Raw genomic sequence first — 18,125 nt, forward strand, 5'->3', positions numbered from 1 at the left:
CTGGTTAAAAAGAAAAAGAAAAAATTGTATCCTGGAAATTTCTTTGTGACTCACTTTACTCAATATTTCATTCATCGGTGTGTTCATGGTGACCTAAGCTATCCAAAAATCACTTTTAAAAACATTTTAAGGCCAGCTGTGGTGGCTCATGACTGTAATCACAACCCTTTGGGAGGCCAAAGTGAGAAAATTGCTTGAGCCAGGAGTTTGAGACTAGCCTAGGCAGCACAGACAGACCCCGTCTCTACAAAATAAAAATAAAAAAATAAAAAAAAAATAAAAACCACTTAGTCAGGCATTGTGGTGCAAGCCTGTAGTCCCAGCTACTCGGGAGGCTGAGGTGGAAGGACCACTTGAGCCCAGGAGGTCAAGGCTGCAGCGAGCTGTGATTGTGCCACTGCACTCTAACTTGGACAACAGAGCGAGATCCCATCTCTAAAGAAGTAATAAAACAAAAACATTTTAAAATTTAAATGTGTTACAACTGTAACTTGAGTACGACACCTGAAGAGAGACACTGAGATATCCAAAGAAGAGAAAAGGATGAGGGGACTAGAAATAATGTCGTATCAGAAAAGATGAAAGAGCTGGGAGAATTTAGTCCAGAGGTAAGATGTAAAAGAAATACAAGTAATTCATACATACATTCATGCATTCATTCATTCAAACATGATTGACAATCGCTTCTCGGCCTTTTGGCTAAGATCAAGTGCAAACATGATTGACAATAACCTATGTGGCAAGCATCATGCTGGGAATTGGAACTTTGTCAATGAATATGCTACAGTCACTGCCCTCAAGTAGTATAGAATCTACTGGAGGACAGGGGTGATTATAATACAATGTGCTCACTGCTACAATACAAGGAAGCAAGGGGGTATCATAGGAATTCCTAGAGAGGTCCCTGGTGTGCACTGGGAGATGGGTAGTAATCAGGGACAGTTCTCAGAAGAAGATAATTTAGTCCTCAAAGATAACCAAGGTTAGCCAGACTGAAGGTCAAGGTGGGGATGAAAAGAAACAGGAAAATGTGCAGGCCCAGTAGAGAGAAGAAAGTGATCCATTCAGGGCACTATGTGTTCATCAGCAAAGCTGGAATGTCAGGTGGGATGGGGTGCAGAGGCGGGCCAGCAAGCTGGAGTACACAGAGCACCCATATGTGAAGGGCCACTGCACACCTGCTGTGGAGGTTACACTTCATCTTGAAAGCATGAAGAGCAGTGAAGGTTTTAAAGTTGGGAATGACTTCAGCTCAGGACTGTGCACTGGCAAGATGGCTCCAGCTGCAGGGTGGAGGAGGGGCTGAATGGGGCAAGAACGTTGGGAGTAGACTCTCAGGAGGCTGTGGCAGTGATGTGGAGAGCTGGAACTACCCACACAGCAGCAGGGACGCTGGTGAGTAGAAAGACGCAGAGCTACTCAGAAGGTAGAACCCACAAGTGTGGGGACTGACAGGGTGTGGCACTGAGGGAGGCCTAGGAAGCAGTGAAGGAGGACTAACAAGTTATCTGGAGTTAGCAATGGACTGGATGTGGGAGAATTTACTGAGACAGAAAATCTAGAACTGTGTTTGGAGGGAAGACGACTGGAAGAGCTGTTGACCTGGAAGAGGGAACAACCACGTTCTGAGGGCTTAACTAAAACGTTATGAGTGGGTACTATAGAAAGACAAATCTCAGCTCACAAAAAAGAGCCTTCTGAGATGTAGCCGAATAAAAAAGTGAAGGAGCTGCGTTGGTTGATAAAGTGCATTCCTCCGACAGGGATGTTCAGTAAGAGGTTTGATGACCATTTGGCAAGGAGTAGGGAGTCAAACATCAAAGGAGGGCAGGATTAGATGGGAGCTTCTGCTCATTCGCCACACCACAGGCAGAGGATCTTTTAAAAACTTAGGGCTGGCCACGTCGCTCTCCTACTAAAAGCCCTCTAACTGCTCGCCAGTGCACCAAGAGGAAAATTCAAACATTATAGGGCCTACGAGGCCCCGCATGACAAGCCCTGTCTACCTCCTCAGCTCCTATCACTCCTATTGCTCTCTCATCTCCTCTCTCCAAATCTCTTCCCCAATCCAGCACCCCTCCCTGTGCCAAACTGGCCTATTCACAAACATGCTGAGCTCCTTCTCCACCTCAGGGCCTTCACCTACTCTCTTCCCTCCATCTGAAACGCCCTTCTCTGCTTCTTGATGTACTTCTCATCCTTCAGGCCAAAACAGAAACGTCACTCTCCCCAGACAGCCTTCTCAGCACTCAGTCTAAATCTAAACATTCATCTTTCCATATGAGGTCCTTTCTCTTTGGTCAATATGGAGCTAGGTTATCTAACTGGTCAAATTTCTTTCTAGCTTCTTCCCCACCCCACCCCAACTCTGTAGATAAATCACATCAAGGGCACACTTTACTTGCTTGCTCGCACCTATTGCTTGGAAGTGAATCTGAGACTGCTGGGCTGCTGTGTTGAGAGGGTACGGCCCGAGTATTCACCTATAAGCAAAGAAAGAATCTTGATCAGTCTTGTGTTCTGAGGACACAGTTCTAATTAACCTATAATTTGCCACAAATTTCTCATTTCACTATGAAGGTTAATTAGCTTGTTGCTAGACAGACCCACAGTTGGAGTCTATTCAGTATATAGGTTACAAAACCGTATAACCCGCACATTACATAATATTCTATTCCTGTCATTATTCCATTAAATACTTAAACAGTGATGAAAAAGGAGAGATAAACAGTGTGAAAATCCAACTCACTGTCTAGAATACATATAAAAACAGTATGTTCAAAAGGTACATTAAGAATATACCCAGGGGTTAGTAGTGAACCTCAAGTTATATCCTTCTAGCTCTGCAAACAAGCGGAACACTGTATGTAGAATGTTTCTTATTCACTAAAAAATGAGGTCCAAATAATTAATTATGAAATATTTGAGCCTAATACAAAAGCCAGCTTTTCTTTCAGATGTGAAGCCCTAAACAGAAATCCAGAATTCAAAATACACAGAATGAAAAGACATTAACTAGATATATGTTTCTAGCATAAATATGTCGAGAGGGTATTCCATGTGCAATATGCTTATGTGCTTAATTCATCACTGAAATGAAGTCTTTATTCTTATTAAAATCTTGTAGATACCAGCACTTAGGATTATCCTGAAGACACTGACCAACAAAACAATTCCAAATAATTTAAAATACAGTACCAAACCCCCAGTATGCAAATATATACACATACTGAGCAAATACTACAGATGAATCCCCCTCCACCTCCCATTTAAAAAAAATAAAAGGATCGCTTGTCAGAGCTTGAGAAAGTGCAGTTTTATTTGACATTTCAATAAGTGGAACATAGCATTACAAATCCATCTAACTTTACTGAAACAATTATTGAAATTCGTACCTTCAGGCCATGTATGTTCCGTTCCCCAGGAGGCTTGCAGGCTGAAACAGTAATTGACTAAATTGTAGAACACATCAGGGCCATTTACAAATTTGCTCAAAATGAATCGTTTAAAAAGAAATGAGGGTGACACCAAAATTAGCAGAGAGAAATGATTGAAAAGTGGCTCCCAAGACCCAAAGTGGGAATTATGAACCAGGGTTTTAACTTGCAGGAGTGAGCATTTATAAATGCAAAGAGCTTTCTGACACCACCTCATATAAATTCCAATTTCTGCTTAAAACATATAAAAATCAAGTTAACTGAGCTAAAATGATTAGATTCCTTTCATAATTCAAATTTCTGCAATCTGTCCTCATTCTATTACATTGTATATCTGCTACCACTTAAACTACTTTGAAAAGAACTAAAGGATTTTTTTTTGTGGGCAAGAGGGGTGAGAAAAGGATCTTTTAATGCCAAAAAGATTGCTAGGGATTCTACGATGGAACATTCTAGTTTGAATACTACTTTGCACAGCCATAAGCAGTCAAATGTATTAAAATACAGATATATAACTAATTTTATTACATTTCTTGCAAATCTTGACATATGCTAAGATTTAGTCCTAGAGATAAGGCGGTGCCAGGAAAAAAGAATATTAATTTCCTGACACCATCTTGAGTTACAGGTTAGTACTTTTCCAGTTCAGCAAATGCTTCTTCAACAAATGTTAAAAATACAAAAGCCTCCTGCCCATGTTATAAACTACTTCTATTTGAAAACTATAGTGCCCTACAAATTGTATGTTAAGGGGCCGTCAATTTTGATTGTTTGGGGACGAATTAATTTGATTTTTTTTTTATTATTTTTTGCTCCTCTCTCAGATGTACATGTCGTTTTCCTGTTTCTGACAACAAGAAATAGAGCTGTTTAATAATAAGATGTGGGTAATGACTGGGCGCAGTGGCTCATGCCTGTAATCCCAGCACTTTGGGAGGCTGAGGTGGGCTGATCATGAGGTGAAGAGATCAAGACCATCCTGGCCAATATGGTGAAACCTCGTCTCTACCTAAAATACAAAAAATTAGCTGGGCATGGTGGCGGGCGCCTGTAGTCCCAGCTACTCGGGAGGCTGAGGCAGGAGAATGTCGTGACGCAGGAGAATGTCATGAACCCAGGAGGCCGAGCTTGCAGTGAGCTGAGTTCGCGCCACTGCACTCCAGCCTAGGCGACACAGCGAGACTCTGTCTCAAAAAAAAAAAAAAAAAAAGGAGAAGATATGGGTAATAATTACAAAACACTGCAGTTGCTTTCATTTTGTATATTTCAAATATACTCAAATTTATTATGTTATTTTTCCTAGAAAATAAATCTAAACCATAACAAAATGTTTTTACTTGCCTTTCTAAAATGCATTAAAATTAAGACTCAAAATCTTCTTTCCTTAAAATGGAAATTAACCTTTTGAACTACAGTCACATGCATTTGATGCCTGGTCCTTGAGGGACCATCAATACTTCCTAAGACAACACTTCAAAATATTTCCACTGAAGTAAGCAGTGCGTTCATAAATTTCATTTAAACAAAGTGGCTAGCCAAGGAATCAGAGACAAACATCAACTCTTATCTCTAACCTTAACATCTGCCTCACTCCTCAATTGACTTCTCAAACTTTTATAACTGGAGATGTAAACAGCAGTCAAAAAACCCAGTAACCTCTTATTTCCTAAAGTTACCAGGTCAGGAATTACTACAAAGCTAGTCAATGTTCCCACTTATTAATATTTAACATATCTTTTAACAATGGAGAGGACTTAGCCATGACCTGGGAGTTACTATCCAAGGCAACTGTGCTACTTGGAATGAGGAGAATATGTTATTAGATCAGAATTATGGCCAGGCATGGTGGCTCATGCCTTTCATCCCAGCACTTGGAGAGGTGGTGGTGGGAGGATTGCTTGAGCTCCGGAGTTTGACACCAGCCTGGGCAACATTGTGATACCTTGTCTCTATTAAAAAATAAAAAAAAATTGCCCAGCGTGGTGGCACATGCCTGTAGCCCTAGCTACTCAGGAGCTGAGGCGGGAGAACTGCTTCAGCCTGGGAAGATAAAGGCTGCAGTGAGCACGCACTGCACTCCAGCCTGGGTGACAGAGTGAGACTCTGCCTCCAAAATAAATAAATAAATAAATAAATAAATAAATAAATAAATAAATAAATAAGGAAACGATCATTTTCTCCTATCCTTCCTACTTGTTCAGTCTACAGATTCTTTTTAACATGGGGCCTAACCATAAAATTTAAGATCTGAGGGCCTCTAACCAACTAGGTAGACACAGGAAATATACCCAGTATGTCTACAAGTCGATTATGTAAATTTGCGTAATTTCACTTATCTACATATGATAAAATGTACATTTGATGTAGACAGGTAGCAAAAAGCAAAAGACTACCAAAAACTAGAAACAATTATACCATAGCATATTAAAAAAACACAGAAATAAAAAGACAGTCTCATATTCTGAAATATTTAAATTTGGCTTAGAAAGACTATGTTTAACAATTTATTGCAGCCTAGTGGGTTTTATGCTAAGACTACATGTGACAATGACATCTCATATAATTTCCTCCTTTAAGTATCCTCTCCCCATAATATACTCCTCTCCACTCCAAAACAAGCCCTCCAAACTACTCCCATGCACACTCTAATTATATTTTGAGATATATGCCTTTCCATTTTAATCATATTATAATTTAAATGAAATTCTTACTCTAAGGGCATAGTAAGCACTTGTAAGCTGTGTGACTCTGAAGTTACTTAACCTCTCTGAATCTCAATATTCTCATCCATAAATTGGAAGCAATAATACCTAATAGGCAGAACTATCAGGAGGATTACAGATGATGATGCGTAAAGCAATATTAATGCCTTAACAGAGCAGACATCTAAAAATGGTTGTGATTATCATGGGAAGAAGCATAATGTGATGAACAGTGAGAATGACAGGACTTCTCACAAAAGGAAAGAAAACAAACAAAACTTGAAAAGAATTTGGATGAAGATAACTAAAAAAAATTTTTTAGAGACAAATGAAGACCCACAACGTTGGAAGTGTGTGTTTTGTTGTTGTTGTTGTTTTTGAGACAAGGTATTGCTCTGTCACTCAGGCTGGAGTACAGTGGCACAAACATGACTCACTGTAGCCTCAAACTCTTGGGCTCAAGCCATCCTCCCACCTCAGCCCACCAAGTAGCTGGGACAACAGGAGTGTGCCGCCACACCTGGCTAATTTTTGTATTTTTTTGGTAGAGACAGGGTTTTGACATGTTGCCCAGGCTGGTCTCAAACTCTTGAGCTCAAGCAATCCACCTGCCTCAGCTTCCCAAAGTGCTGAGATTACAGGCATGAACCACTGTGCCCTGCCTGGAAGTATATTTCTCCAGGATACTGCAATTAGGGTTTTCTATGGCAGAGCTATAATGTCAATAGAGAAGTTAATGGAAATTTTCAGTTTGTAAAATACTACTCCTTGTGAAGAAAGAATTTTGAAGCTTGCCCAAATTCTCCAGTCACTGCAAACATTAAGAAATAATCTACCTCCTGGCTGGGCGCGGTGGCTCATGCCTGTAATCCCAGCACTTTGGGAGGCCAAGTGGAGCGGATCATGAGGTCAGGAGATCAAGCCCATCCTGGCCAACATGGTGAAACCCTGTCTCTACTAAAAATACAAAAATTAGCTGGGTGTGGTGACACGAGCCTGTAATCCCAGCTACTCAGGAGGCTGAGGCAGGAGAATCGCTTGAACCAGGGAGTCAGAGGTTGCAGTGAGCCGAGATTGCACCACTGCACTCCAGCCTGCTGGCAGAGCGAGACTCTGTCTCAAAAAAAAAAAAAAGAAATAATCTACATCCTAATCATTGGACTAATAAACAGAAATAGCAACATTTCTTTTTTCTTTTTTTCTGTTTTGGTGCTTATTCTTCAAGTACAACAGAAGTGGATTAATCACAATCCTTGTTTTGGACTATCACTGGCCTTAAATAGCCCAACTGTACTTACTTAGCACTTCAATAAGTTATTAGTAATATACTAAGCACTCCTGATTCTGCTGCCCACACATATGCTAGAAGAGCAGTATTATTCTTGAACCCAGATCTTCTTGTGGGTTGGCCAACCCAGCTGCCTTTGGAGACTTAATCAGTGCAAATAGGAGCCTACTGGTTAATTGAGCCATTCAAACTTCAGAGAGTTACAGGTAATGAAAGTCTAGAATGTTTAATTGGAAAACTCATACCATGATTATTTGTACAGTATCAGTTAACGAAGGTAAGTTTAACTTTTAATTATTTCAATTAAGTTATTTCTAGAAGGGTTACTTAGAGAATTTCCTTATCTGTTCCATTAGTTAGAAAACATGGATTCCAAGTGGGGCAATGTATAACGGGTGAAAGACTTAATGGTTTATATAATTAAACTGTTCTTTTTCACCATTATTCAAATTTTGAGGGAACATTTATACACGGTTGAACAATCATATCTGATACAAACCGAAAAGGGAAAAAGAAAATTATCTGACCAAGTGATTCATTGAAACTTACTCTCATCAGCTCATATTTTTGGAGATAATCAAATTTCCATTTATGAAGAATTTCAATTATTTAGAAAATACCTCCTCAAAAAACCAGATACCAAACATTCCACCAAAATTTCTCTCCTAACACCTCAGTAAATCTTAGCTTCTGTACTAGCTGAAAGCTTTCTCCTCAATAGCAGCTTTGGCCACCATCATGGGCCACAATTTATAAATATCCAGAATTAAAGTCATTTATTTGCCTTGGTTTAGAAACCATATGGACCCCCAAAGAGTTCTTTAAGCTAATGTATGTACTTCAAAAACAAAAAACAATCTAGTTAGTTTAATTTACTCTAGTAAATTAGATATTTTATCTGCCATAACTATAATATAGCCTGCAATCCCACGATAATGAATACTTCTTTTGTTTTTCGAATTAAGAGCTAAACATCATGTTATGTGCATTTAAACCTTTGGAAACATAACTGTTGATGAAACAGTTTACTGAAATAATCATTGTTGATTAGAATTTGCTCAACATTACCTCTTGGAAATATCTGCAGAGGCTCTATTAACTGTCCATTTACTTGCTGTTCCATTATTGTGGAATAATACTGCAAAGAGATTATAGAAAGAGATTACTCAGTAATGTATGAATACTGGAACAGACACTTATGGGTTGTTTAATTCACAGTACTTTTGTAAATTGCTGGTATATACATATCAGCCTTGAGAATACTTTTCCCCTACCGGCACATCAAAATGACTATAGTGAATATTTAGGATTGAAAGTCCAGTGTGTTAGCCTTCACCCTGGCATTTATCTTTAAGAGTACAAGTGTTGATTAAGACTTTATATTAGTATTTAAGAAAAATTTGAAAATGATAAATATTTAGATGACACATAAAGAATTTCAGTGGAATTTCCCAAATTGCCTCTTGCTCTTTTTCCCTGGATTTTGCAAAGCAAAATGAAGAAGCTTCACATTGGGCTTGGACCTACATGCCAGTTAATCAAACATTATTCAATTTGTGTATAAAATGCACAGATAATGGAAATCTAAATCACAGAGACTGTGGAAATAGCAAACAAAATATGACCCATCCAAAGATGACAGGATTAACATGATGAAAAGGTAGCCTAGTTTCAAACAAACATACCTTTTAGGCTTTAGCCTTATAAACACTTTAGTATGGATCAAATTGCACTGTAAAATCCTGCACACAAAAAATAAAGTTCTAAGTGAAAAAGCTTTCACACTCCTTAGTAAACAGAAATTATTCAGTAGGTGGTACTGTGGTTTGATTACCACTTTTTTCAATATGCTAATTTGTGAGCATATGTCCACCTAACTTGGAGATGGCTTCTGTGCTCTCACATCTTATAATGCTCAACAAATAACAAACTGATGCTCCTGGTGGAAAAATATACACAATGAAAACTGCTGATTTTATGTTTTGAGGGGCTGTCAAAGAGCAGAACATCCTTTTCATCCTCACTGTTTCTATATTAAAAACATGTGCATATTATTTAAATACTATATGTTTAGGAAATCCCTCCTTGATTACCATTGTTTGCTGACATTCTTTAGAAGTTTATTTTTTAGAAGATATCACATATATCTTCCTATTGCTTTTATGTACATTAAAATTATTACAAGAGCAAGGTTTTTTTTTTCCTCTTGAAGATAAAGGGGAGCTATAAAATGCCCATCATTTTAGGAATCACAAATTAATACATCTAAGGCTGTTTGCACTAATAACAAATAAAGTGGAGGTGGATGTTGGATAGCTATGGACTGACATAAGTGTACCCAGCTCTCCAAAGGGTTTCAAACTGTAAAGGAAGTGATTCTCTCCTTCTACAGACATAAAAACTTATATACATACAGCATAAACATGTGAAATACTCTCTGGAATACATACTAAGGCAAATGTCTTTCAGGAGATTCTGTTCCTTAAAACCACAGAAATACAGCACTCGCCATTACTCAAACAGTGATGACAAGTAAATGAAATATCAATCATGTAAGCTGTCAACCTTTTGGGACAGCAATAACTGTTAACAAGTAGTCTGGAAAAATTGTCCGAAAATGACTTGTCCTCAGCACACAAGTATTTGAGGTTTCCATGGAAAATTAAGATGCCAGTGGCTATTTGGAACATTGCTCAGGTATTCTTTTTAATGGGAAATTTGCCGGTTATTGATCCACAGCATGTACCCCCTTGCTTCTGGAAGGCTGCAAGCAACTTTCCAATCAGTGGCTGTCAAAAAAATTACTGCCTTTTTGTACTGATACAAGACAACAGCAGTGGTAGTGTTCTCCTATAGTTAATGCTTTTCTTTAACTAACTGCTATGTACAATAGGCTAGTAATTTCAGTTACTACTTTGCCATTGTCCTAGAAATCAAGACAAATAAAATATCCTTATGCTTTATCTAACGAGTTAATTATAGAGATGTCTAAAACTGGTGCTTGGGGTCAAGTTTGAAAACAAATAACCTCAAATGTAAAGGGTCAGAACAGGTGCAATGCATTTTTTTCCTACTATAAAACCTTGCATGCATGAAATTGACCTGTTTTCCAGCTCTATTTATTTACCTCACAGAATAAATAAATAAATAAAAATGGTTTTCCTTTCATTTTAGGTCTGTGCCAAATCAACTGGCAAACTATATACACTTTAATAATCATTGTGAGAATTTTTAAGCCATCTATAAACATCTTTCTGTACTACGATTAACACAGTCACAGTAATGATACCAAGTATGTCACCTAACAGTTTCTCTAAAGCGAGTAGTTAGGTTGTGTTTTTTGTTTTTTATATTTCCTCTAAATCCAAGTATATTTTCTCCTGCTGGACTACTGCATTTGATCTGTGTCTGTATTAATAGAGAAGCTTATGTTCCACATAGCAAAGTAATTCACCATCAAGGACATGCTGTAAAGGGAGGTAATCAAAACCACAGTGTGGGCCCTACACAACTGGCCCCTGAGGAACAGCCACCAACAAGGCACTAGGCCTAGAAACTCAGGCTACTGCCTACGGAGCATTCCCCATGGGATAAGGATAAAATGCAGGGCCATGCATGGTACCTCTTAGCACAGAGCAGTCCTGACCGGCCACCAGGTCCATGCTGCTCAGTGAGATGAGCAAGGCACATGAAGGAATCAGAGGGCTCAAACCCAGGAGCTTCATCACTAACTGTTGTCTCCAAGCACGTGACCTCCATGACGAAATGCTCACTGTGCCTCATGTTACTCATTTGTAAAATCAAGATGGGATCTACCCAGAGGATAGCCGTGAGGCTCACATGGGAAAACAGAGAAGACAGCAACTAATAAACTGCAAAACAAATTGGGGTTTTCTTTTTTTTTGAGACAGAGTCTTGCTCTGTCACCCAGGCTAGAGTACAGTGGCACAATCTTGGCTCACTGCAATCTACACCTCCCAGGTTCAAGCAATTCTCCTACCTCAGCCTCCCAAGTAGCTGGGATTACAGGCACCCATCACCATGCCCAGCTAATTTTTGTATTTTTAATAGAGATGGGGTTTCACCATGTTGGCCAGGCTGGTCTCAAACTCCTGACCTCAGGTGATCCACCTGCCTTGGCCTCCCAAAGTGCTGGGATTACAGGCGTGAGCCACCGCACACAGCCAATAAATTGTTTTTAGATCTGGATCTATCAGTGTCATTTCTATATACTCTTCCTTTAAAGGGATTCTCTTCCAATTGTGTTCTAAATAGTGATAAAACAAGCAGTAATGACCAAAACCAAAAGAAAAGAAAAAAACAAAGAAACAAACAGCAATGACCAAAAAAACACCCCTAAACCTTGTACACCAAGATACTGAACATAATAGCTTGGACAGAAATGTAACAAAGTAACCTTCATAATATTACTTCAAGTTATCCAAATAACTTCATCTTCAGGTCTATAATCTTATCCTGGCATTTATTAGCCCTAACACAAAGCTCTGCACATAGTAGGTGTTTAATAAATATTTACTGATTGAAATGGGGTTGAATTCTGAGTCTGCCACTCATTAACTTGTGTAGCCTTCAGGAAGACATTTAACTTTATTAAACATTAGTTTCCTCCAAATGAGCGTAAAAATATTTACCCTAATATATAGGGTTACTGTGAGGCTCAAAAATTAAACTGCAGCAATAAAATTAGTGAAGGCACTTGGTAAACTGTAATGCATTATTAGTTAAGAAATTTAAAAGTACACCTCCTCATATTGAAACAATAGTAAGCAAACTTTCTATCTTAGAAGTGTTGCAGCACTTAAAAGTGCAGAAATAATTATATAGAGTACGAAATATTGTGTCCAAACTGAATACATCAGCAGCAGTTATAAAATGTGTTTTCTCCTGTTACCCCTTGCATAATCCGTTACATGCAGTAACTGCAGCGATAATCAATAAGCTAACTGGGTAAAAGATTAATCAGTTTTGCAATTGCTAATGGAATCTCCAGTACTAGACTCAGATTAGTTTCAGAGTCCCTCCGAGCTGTTCTTCAAAATTCTTCAGCCACTTTAATAAGGATGTGACAAAGTTTAGCATAGTTACCAAAAATCTAATTAATTTGAAACGGCCAGATTCAACAAGGGGATAACAAGTACAATTTTTTGCTTTGTTTTGTTTGCAAGTTTACTACAGTGTTCATATTTGTTATAAATCTAATTCTAATGCTAATGGCACAATTCAATCAACAATTACATTTTTTTCTTCATGGGAATCTGCCATAGTTCCAAAACAGCACAGTTTAAGTTTATGAGGCACAAATTTTCTATTAAGAAAGAGAGAAGGACGGGAGCAGTGGCTCATGCCTGTAATCCCAGCGCTTTGGAAGGCCAAGGCAGGCAGATCACCTGAGGTCAGGAGTTCAAGACCAGCCTGGCCAACATGGTTAAATCCTGTCTCTACTAAAAATACAAAAATTAGCCGGGTGTGGTGGTGTGCACCTGTAATCCCAGCTACTCAGGAAGCTGAGACAGGAGAATTGTTTGAACCCAGGAGGCAGAGGCTGCAGTGAGCCAAGATCGTGCCATTGCACTCCAGTCTGGGCGACACGGCAAGACTCCACCTCAAAAAAAGAAAAAAAAAAAAAAAAAAAGAAAGAAAAAAAGAAGAGAAAACAGAGACAGAGACAGAGATAGAGGGAGAGAACTAACCCTCACTCATTGGATACCTATGTGTGTTAGGCTCAGTACTACATATCTACGTTTATTCACTTAGTTTATTACAATCCTATCCTATTCTGTAAGTATCATCACCTCTAACAGATGAAGCAAATGGTTTCATCAGTAAACAAACAAACAAAAATTACTCCTTTCATTCTAGGCCATGCCATGCACTCGGGGCATAAAATGTATATTTACTGCTTACAAGTTAAGAAGTAGGTTATCTCATATTTCTCATACCTCAAAACATTTACCTAAATAGGCAGGGTTATCTGGTAGACTGCTGAGCTGGTGGAGAGCTGTGGCTTCGCTCACACCCTGTGCAGGTTAGGTTATATCCTCTGATCTTTCAGAGGCTGGCGAAGCAGTGTGAAGACATCTGTGCTGATGGGTGAGCTGGGTGACCTCTGGCTCTTTCTTTGGCAGCAACCAGCCCCCCACCCCCCTCCCCCACCCCGCCACCTCCATGGGTTTTCCTACTTCTCCAACCACTCCATTCGGTTTCCTGTAAGTGCAGGATTTTCCCCCACTGTTTTTCATTAACCTTCTCATTTTACACTCTCCTTGAGTTACTTCAGCCACTTCAAAGTTTCAACTACCAGAGGAATCACTGAGACTAATTAGGAGCTGATGAATCACAAATCTTTATTTCCAGCCCAGACTTCTCTCCTAAGTTCTGAAACATAACCAGTTGATTGTGCAGAGCCTCCTCCAACTCAACAGGTCCAAAACTGATTTCCTCTCCTATCCCCTATCAGACCCTAGACCTGTCTTCTGCTGCCTGGGTTTATGGTCTCAGGAAATACCATCACTATGACCCTGTTTCCCAAACCAGAAATCTGGAAGTAATCCAAACCATCTCTCTTCTCTTCTCCCCCATATTCAATCACTAAATTTTATTTTATTTTATTATTATTATTATTTTTTGAGATGGAGTCTCACTCTGTTGCCCAGACTGGAGTGCAGTGGTACAATCTCAGCTCACTGCAACCTCCACCTCCCAGGTTCAAATGATTCTCCTGTCTCAGCCTCCTGAGTAGCTGGGACTACAGGCACCTGCCACCATGCCCAGCTAATTTTTGTATTTTTAGTAGAGAGGGGGCTTCCCCATGTTGGCCAGGATGGTCTCGATCTCTTTACCTCGTGATTTGCCCACCTCGGCCTCCCAAAGTGCTGGGATTACAGATGTGAGCCACCGCCCCTCGCCTTATTTTGTTTTTTTGAGACGGAGTCTTGCTCTGTCACCCAGGCTGGAGTGCAATGGTGCAATCCTGGCTCAATACAACTTCCGCCTCCTGGGTTCAAGTGATTCTCCTGCCTCAGCCTCCTGAGTAGCTGATACTACAAGTGCCCACCACCATGCCTAGCTAATTTTTGTATTTTTAGTAGAGATGGGGTTTCACCACGTTGGCCAAGCTGGTCTCAAACTCCTGACCTCACGTGATCCACCCGCCTGGGCACCCAAAGTGCTGGGATTACAGGCGTGAACCACCATGCCCGGCCTACTAAATTTTATTAACTTGACATCCTCCCCACTTCTCAAATCTGTTAACTTCTCACCAGTCCTGTGACCACCATTGTCTTTCACAGGGAACAGCCCCCTAAGTGGCTTCCATGCTTCATAGATTCTTTACCCCAAGCCACTCTTGAGAAATACTGTTATCAGAAAGGGATCCTTATCCATACCCCAAGAGAGGGTTCTTGGATGTTGTGCAAGAATTTTGGGGTGATTCTACAGAGTAAAGTGAAAGCAACTTTATTAAGAAAGTAAAGGAATAAAAGAATGGCTCCACCAATAAACCCAGTCAGAGCTGGGTGTTCTCAAAAGTAAGAGGAGGAACACATCCACCTTAGATACAATGCTTGTTTATATGTAAGATAACAAAGCAAAAAACCATATGGAGGAGATGCGCTGCACTACAAGGGCTGGTGACACAGGATTGTTCATCTTTGTGTAACTACTGCCTTCCACAAGAAGATATTATTATGTAAAGATATTATCTTTAAGGTAAAACTCAGAATGCTTTTGTTCCTAAGATACCAGGACATCAGGACATTTCCTGGGTCTGTTAAGTCCTGAGTCTGTTTGGTAAACGCTATTAATCTGTTCCCTTAACTCTAAACATCCTGTAATTAAGAATGCCTAACTTCCTGGGGCTGCAGCCCAGCAGGTCTCAGCCTCATTTTACCCAGCTTCTATTCAAGATGGAGTCTGATATGGTTTGGATTTGTGTCCCCGCCCACAAATCTCATGTCGAATTGGAGTAGGGGTCCAGTGAGAGATGACTGGATCATGGGGGTGGATTTCCCCCTTGCTGTTCTCATGAAAGTGAGTGGATTCTCACGAGATCTGATGGTTTAAAAATGTGTGGCAGCTCCCGCCCCACCCTCTACCCAACTGTCTCTCCTGCCACCCTGTGAAGAAAGTACTTGCTTCCCCTTTGTCTTCTGCCATGATTGTAAGTTTCCTGAGGCCTCCCAAGCCATGCAGAACTGTGTCAATTAAACCTCTTTTCTTTATAAATTACCCAGTCTCAAACAGCTCTTTATAGCAATGTTGTTAGAGGCATTTGAATCACAGCAACTCCATCCTGAGCGAGGGCTAGAAAAAATGAGGCTGGGACTTCCCGGGCTACATTCCCAAGAAGTTAGGTATTCCTAGGCTCTAGCTGTTTATGATTAAGGGAACAGATTGATAACGTTTACTAAACATACCCAGATTCAGGAATGTCCTGATATCCTAATATCTTGAGAACAGAAACATTCCTAATTTTGCTTTAAACATAATAATATCAGGCCAGGCACGGTGGCTCATGCCTGTAATCCCAGCACTTTGGCAGGCCGAGGCAGGCAGATCACAAGGTCAGGAGTTCGAGACCAGCCTGGCCAATATGGTGAAACCCCGTCTCTACTAAAAATACAAAACTTAGCTGGGCGTGGTGGCGGGTGCCTGTAGTCCCAACTACTCAGGAGGTTGAGGCAGGAGAATCGCTTGAATCCGGGAAGTGAGTTTGCAGTGAGCCGAGATCGAACCACTGCACTCCAGCCTGGGCAACAGAGCAAGAATCCGTCTCAAAAAAAAAAAAAAAAAAGAAAGATAATATCAATTCTTGCAAAATATAGTAATTAAGAAAATGAATCCTTTATCACAAACCCTTGTAGCAGAGCACATCTCCCCATGATCCTTTTTTATCCTATACATAAACAAACATCATACTTAGGGTGGGCACATTCATCCTCCTACTTTTGGGAATGTCCTACTCTATGGAGTGAGTAGCTATTCTTTCACCACTTTACTTGCTTAATTAACTTACTTTCACTTTGCACTGTGGACTCACCCTGAATTCTTTCTTGCACAAGATCCAAGAACTCTCTCTTAGGGTCTGGATTGGGACCCCTTTCCAATAACAGTATGAAAACTGATTAATACAGAGTTGCTATGGCTCAAATGCCTCTGACAATATGAGATATGATCATGTCACTTCTCTGTTCCCTCAAACTAAGGCCCTCCATGGTCTAACCCACCTTCCTCCAAGCCCCATCTCCCACCCTCTCCCCCGTCACTGTCCATACAGACTGAATCACAGGCAGCTCCTACTGACTCACCAGGCATTCTTTAAACACACTGTTCTTTCTGCCCCAAACATCCTTCCTAGTCCCCTTGTCCTAACTTACTCCACCTGGACACTGCCCTCTTCAGGAAGCCTTCTTGGTCCCCAAAGCTAAATTAGACACTTCTTGTGCTTATGGAGCACCTAATGCTTAGGTGTATTATATCATTTATCACTCCGCTTGGTAATTATGAGTTTTTCTTGTCTTCCCACACTGAACTCTGTTTCCTTTTTTGTTAATCTCCCTGACTGGACCATGAGCTCCTGGAGGGCATGAACTGTATGCTCACTGCACCCCCACCACCTTGCATAGCACTTGGCCAGAGAACTGATATCCAATAAACATTTGCTACATGAAAAACTGATTGGATGAATGAGGAAACAAACCAGCAAGTGAGTGACCTCAGGCCCCAGCTCTCTATTGACTAGCTGTGTGACCTCAAGAAAGGCACACAATTGTTTATGCCTCTGTATCTTCTGCTGTAAAAATGGGGAAAAAACCTACCTTGCTGACCTTATAAAGATGTTAAGAAGATCAAAATTAAAGGAGCTGGTATATGGGAAACCTTCTTAAAAAGTACTTGAAAAAAAAATCTTGAAATAGGAAATGGTGCCTTGAATCTCTCATTTCCAAGTAAGAGTACATAGAAGAAACATGTTCGCAACAATAGGGTGACACAGAAACCACAAAACAAGGCCACTGAGATATCTGGACAAAGTACAGTGATAGAATTTAACTGGTTTATTGAGGTTGAGTCAGTATCCCCTCTCTTCCCTCAATTACTACAGTACTATAAATAATAAAGTAAATGGGTATTATGGGGAACACCGTTTCTCTTTTGGAAGCTCAACAAGGGCAAGAACCATGCCTTGTATATTTTATTTCCTCTTATGCCAGAGGTATTAACCTGGGATCTATATGGGCTTTAGGAGATCCTTGAAGCTGGTGAAATGCTGCATTATGTGAATTTTCTGGGGGACAAAAATAAACAACTTCCCACAGATTTTCAAAACGGACTATGCCTTCAAAAACCTGAGAAATCACTGCCATATAGTGCCTAGCACATTACAGACACGGCACAAATGTTTACAGGAAGAATCCAGAGAGGAACTGATATAGACATAGCAACAACTCTCATTGGTCATACCTTCCAACTTATTCAGCAGCAAGTCTCACGTACAGAGGGGATACCAGGCCTACTTATTATTCTTCCATACATTTATAACCAGACAGTTTCTCAAAACTCTCCTTAGCATGCCTAACAGACAACATAATTGGTACGGTATTTCACTTATAAGGAATACTTATGCTGTTTTTTTCATACTAATGATAAAATTTTCAAATTCCTGTTGTCAATACTGCAAGT

The 18,125-nt window shown here is 40.0% G+C and overlaps 1 protein-coding gene across 4 annotated transcripts in view; it reads right to left on the bottom strand.

The window, feature by feature from the left end:
- Positions 1 to 18,125, bottom strand: part of MAP2K5 (mitogen-activated protein kinase kinase 5) — a 268,034-nt gene that overhangs the window by 221,835 nt on the left and 28,074 nt on the right. For all 4 annotated transcript variants that reach the window (XM_032175733.2, XM_058427173.1, XM_058427172.1 and 1 more), the window contains exons 4-6: positions 8,496 to 8,565; positions 3,396 to 3,436; positions 2,416 to 2,483 (exon numbers count right to left, since the gene is read on the bottom strand). In XM_032175733.2, the coding sequence (XP_032031624.1) occupies positions 2,416 to 2,483; positions 3,396 to 3,436; positions 8,496 to 8,565 (179 nt within the window). The remainder of the gene's footprint in view (positions 1 to 2,415; positions 2,484 to 3,395; positions 3,437 to 8,495; positions 8,566 to 18,125) is intronic.

Source organism: Hylobates moloch, unplaced genomic scaffold (assembly GCF_009828535.3).
Source record: "Hylobates moloch isolate HMO894 unplaced genomic scaffold, HMol_V3 SCAFFOLD_14, whole genome shotgun sequence".
In the NCBI taxonomy this organism is placed as follows: Eukaryota; Metazoa; Chordata; class Mammalia; order Primates; family Hylobatidae; genus Hylobates; species Hylobates moloch.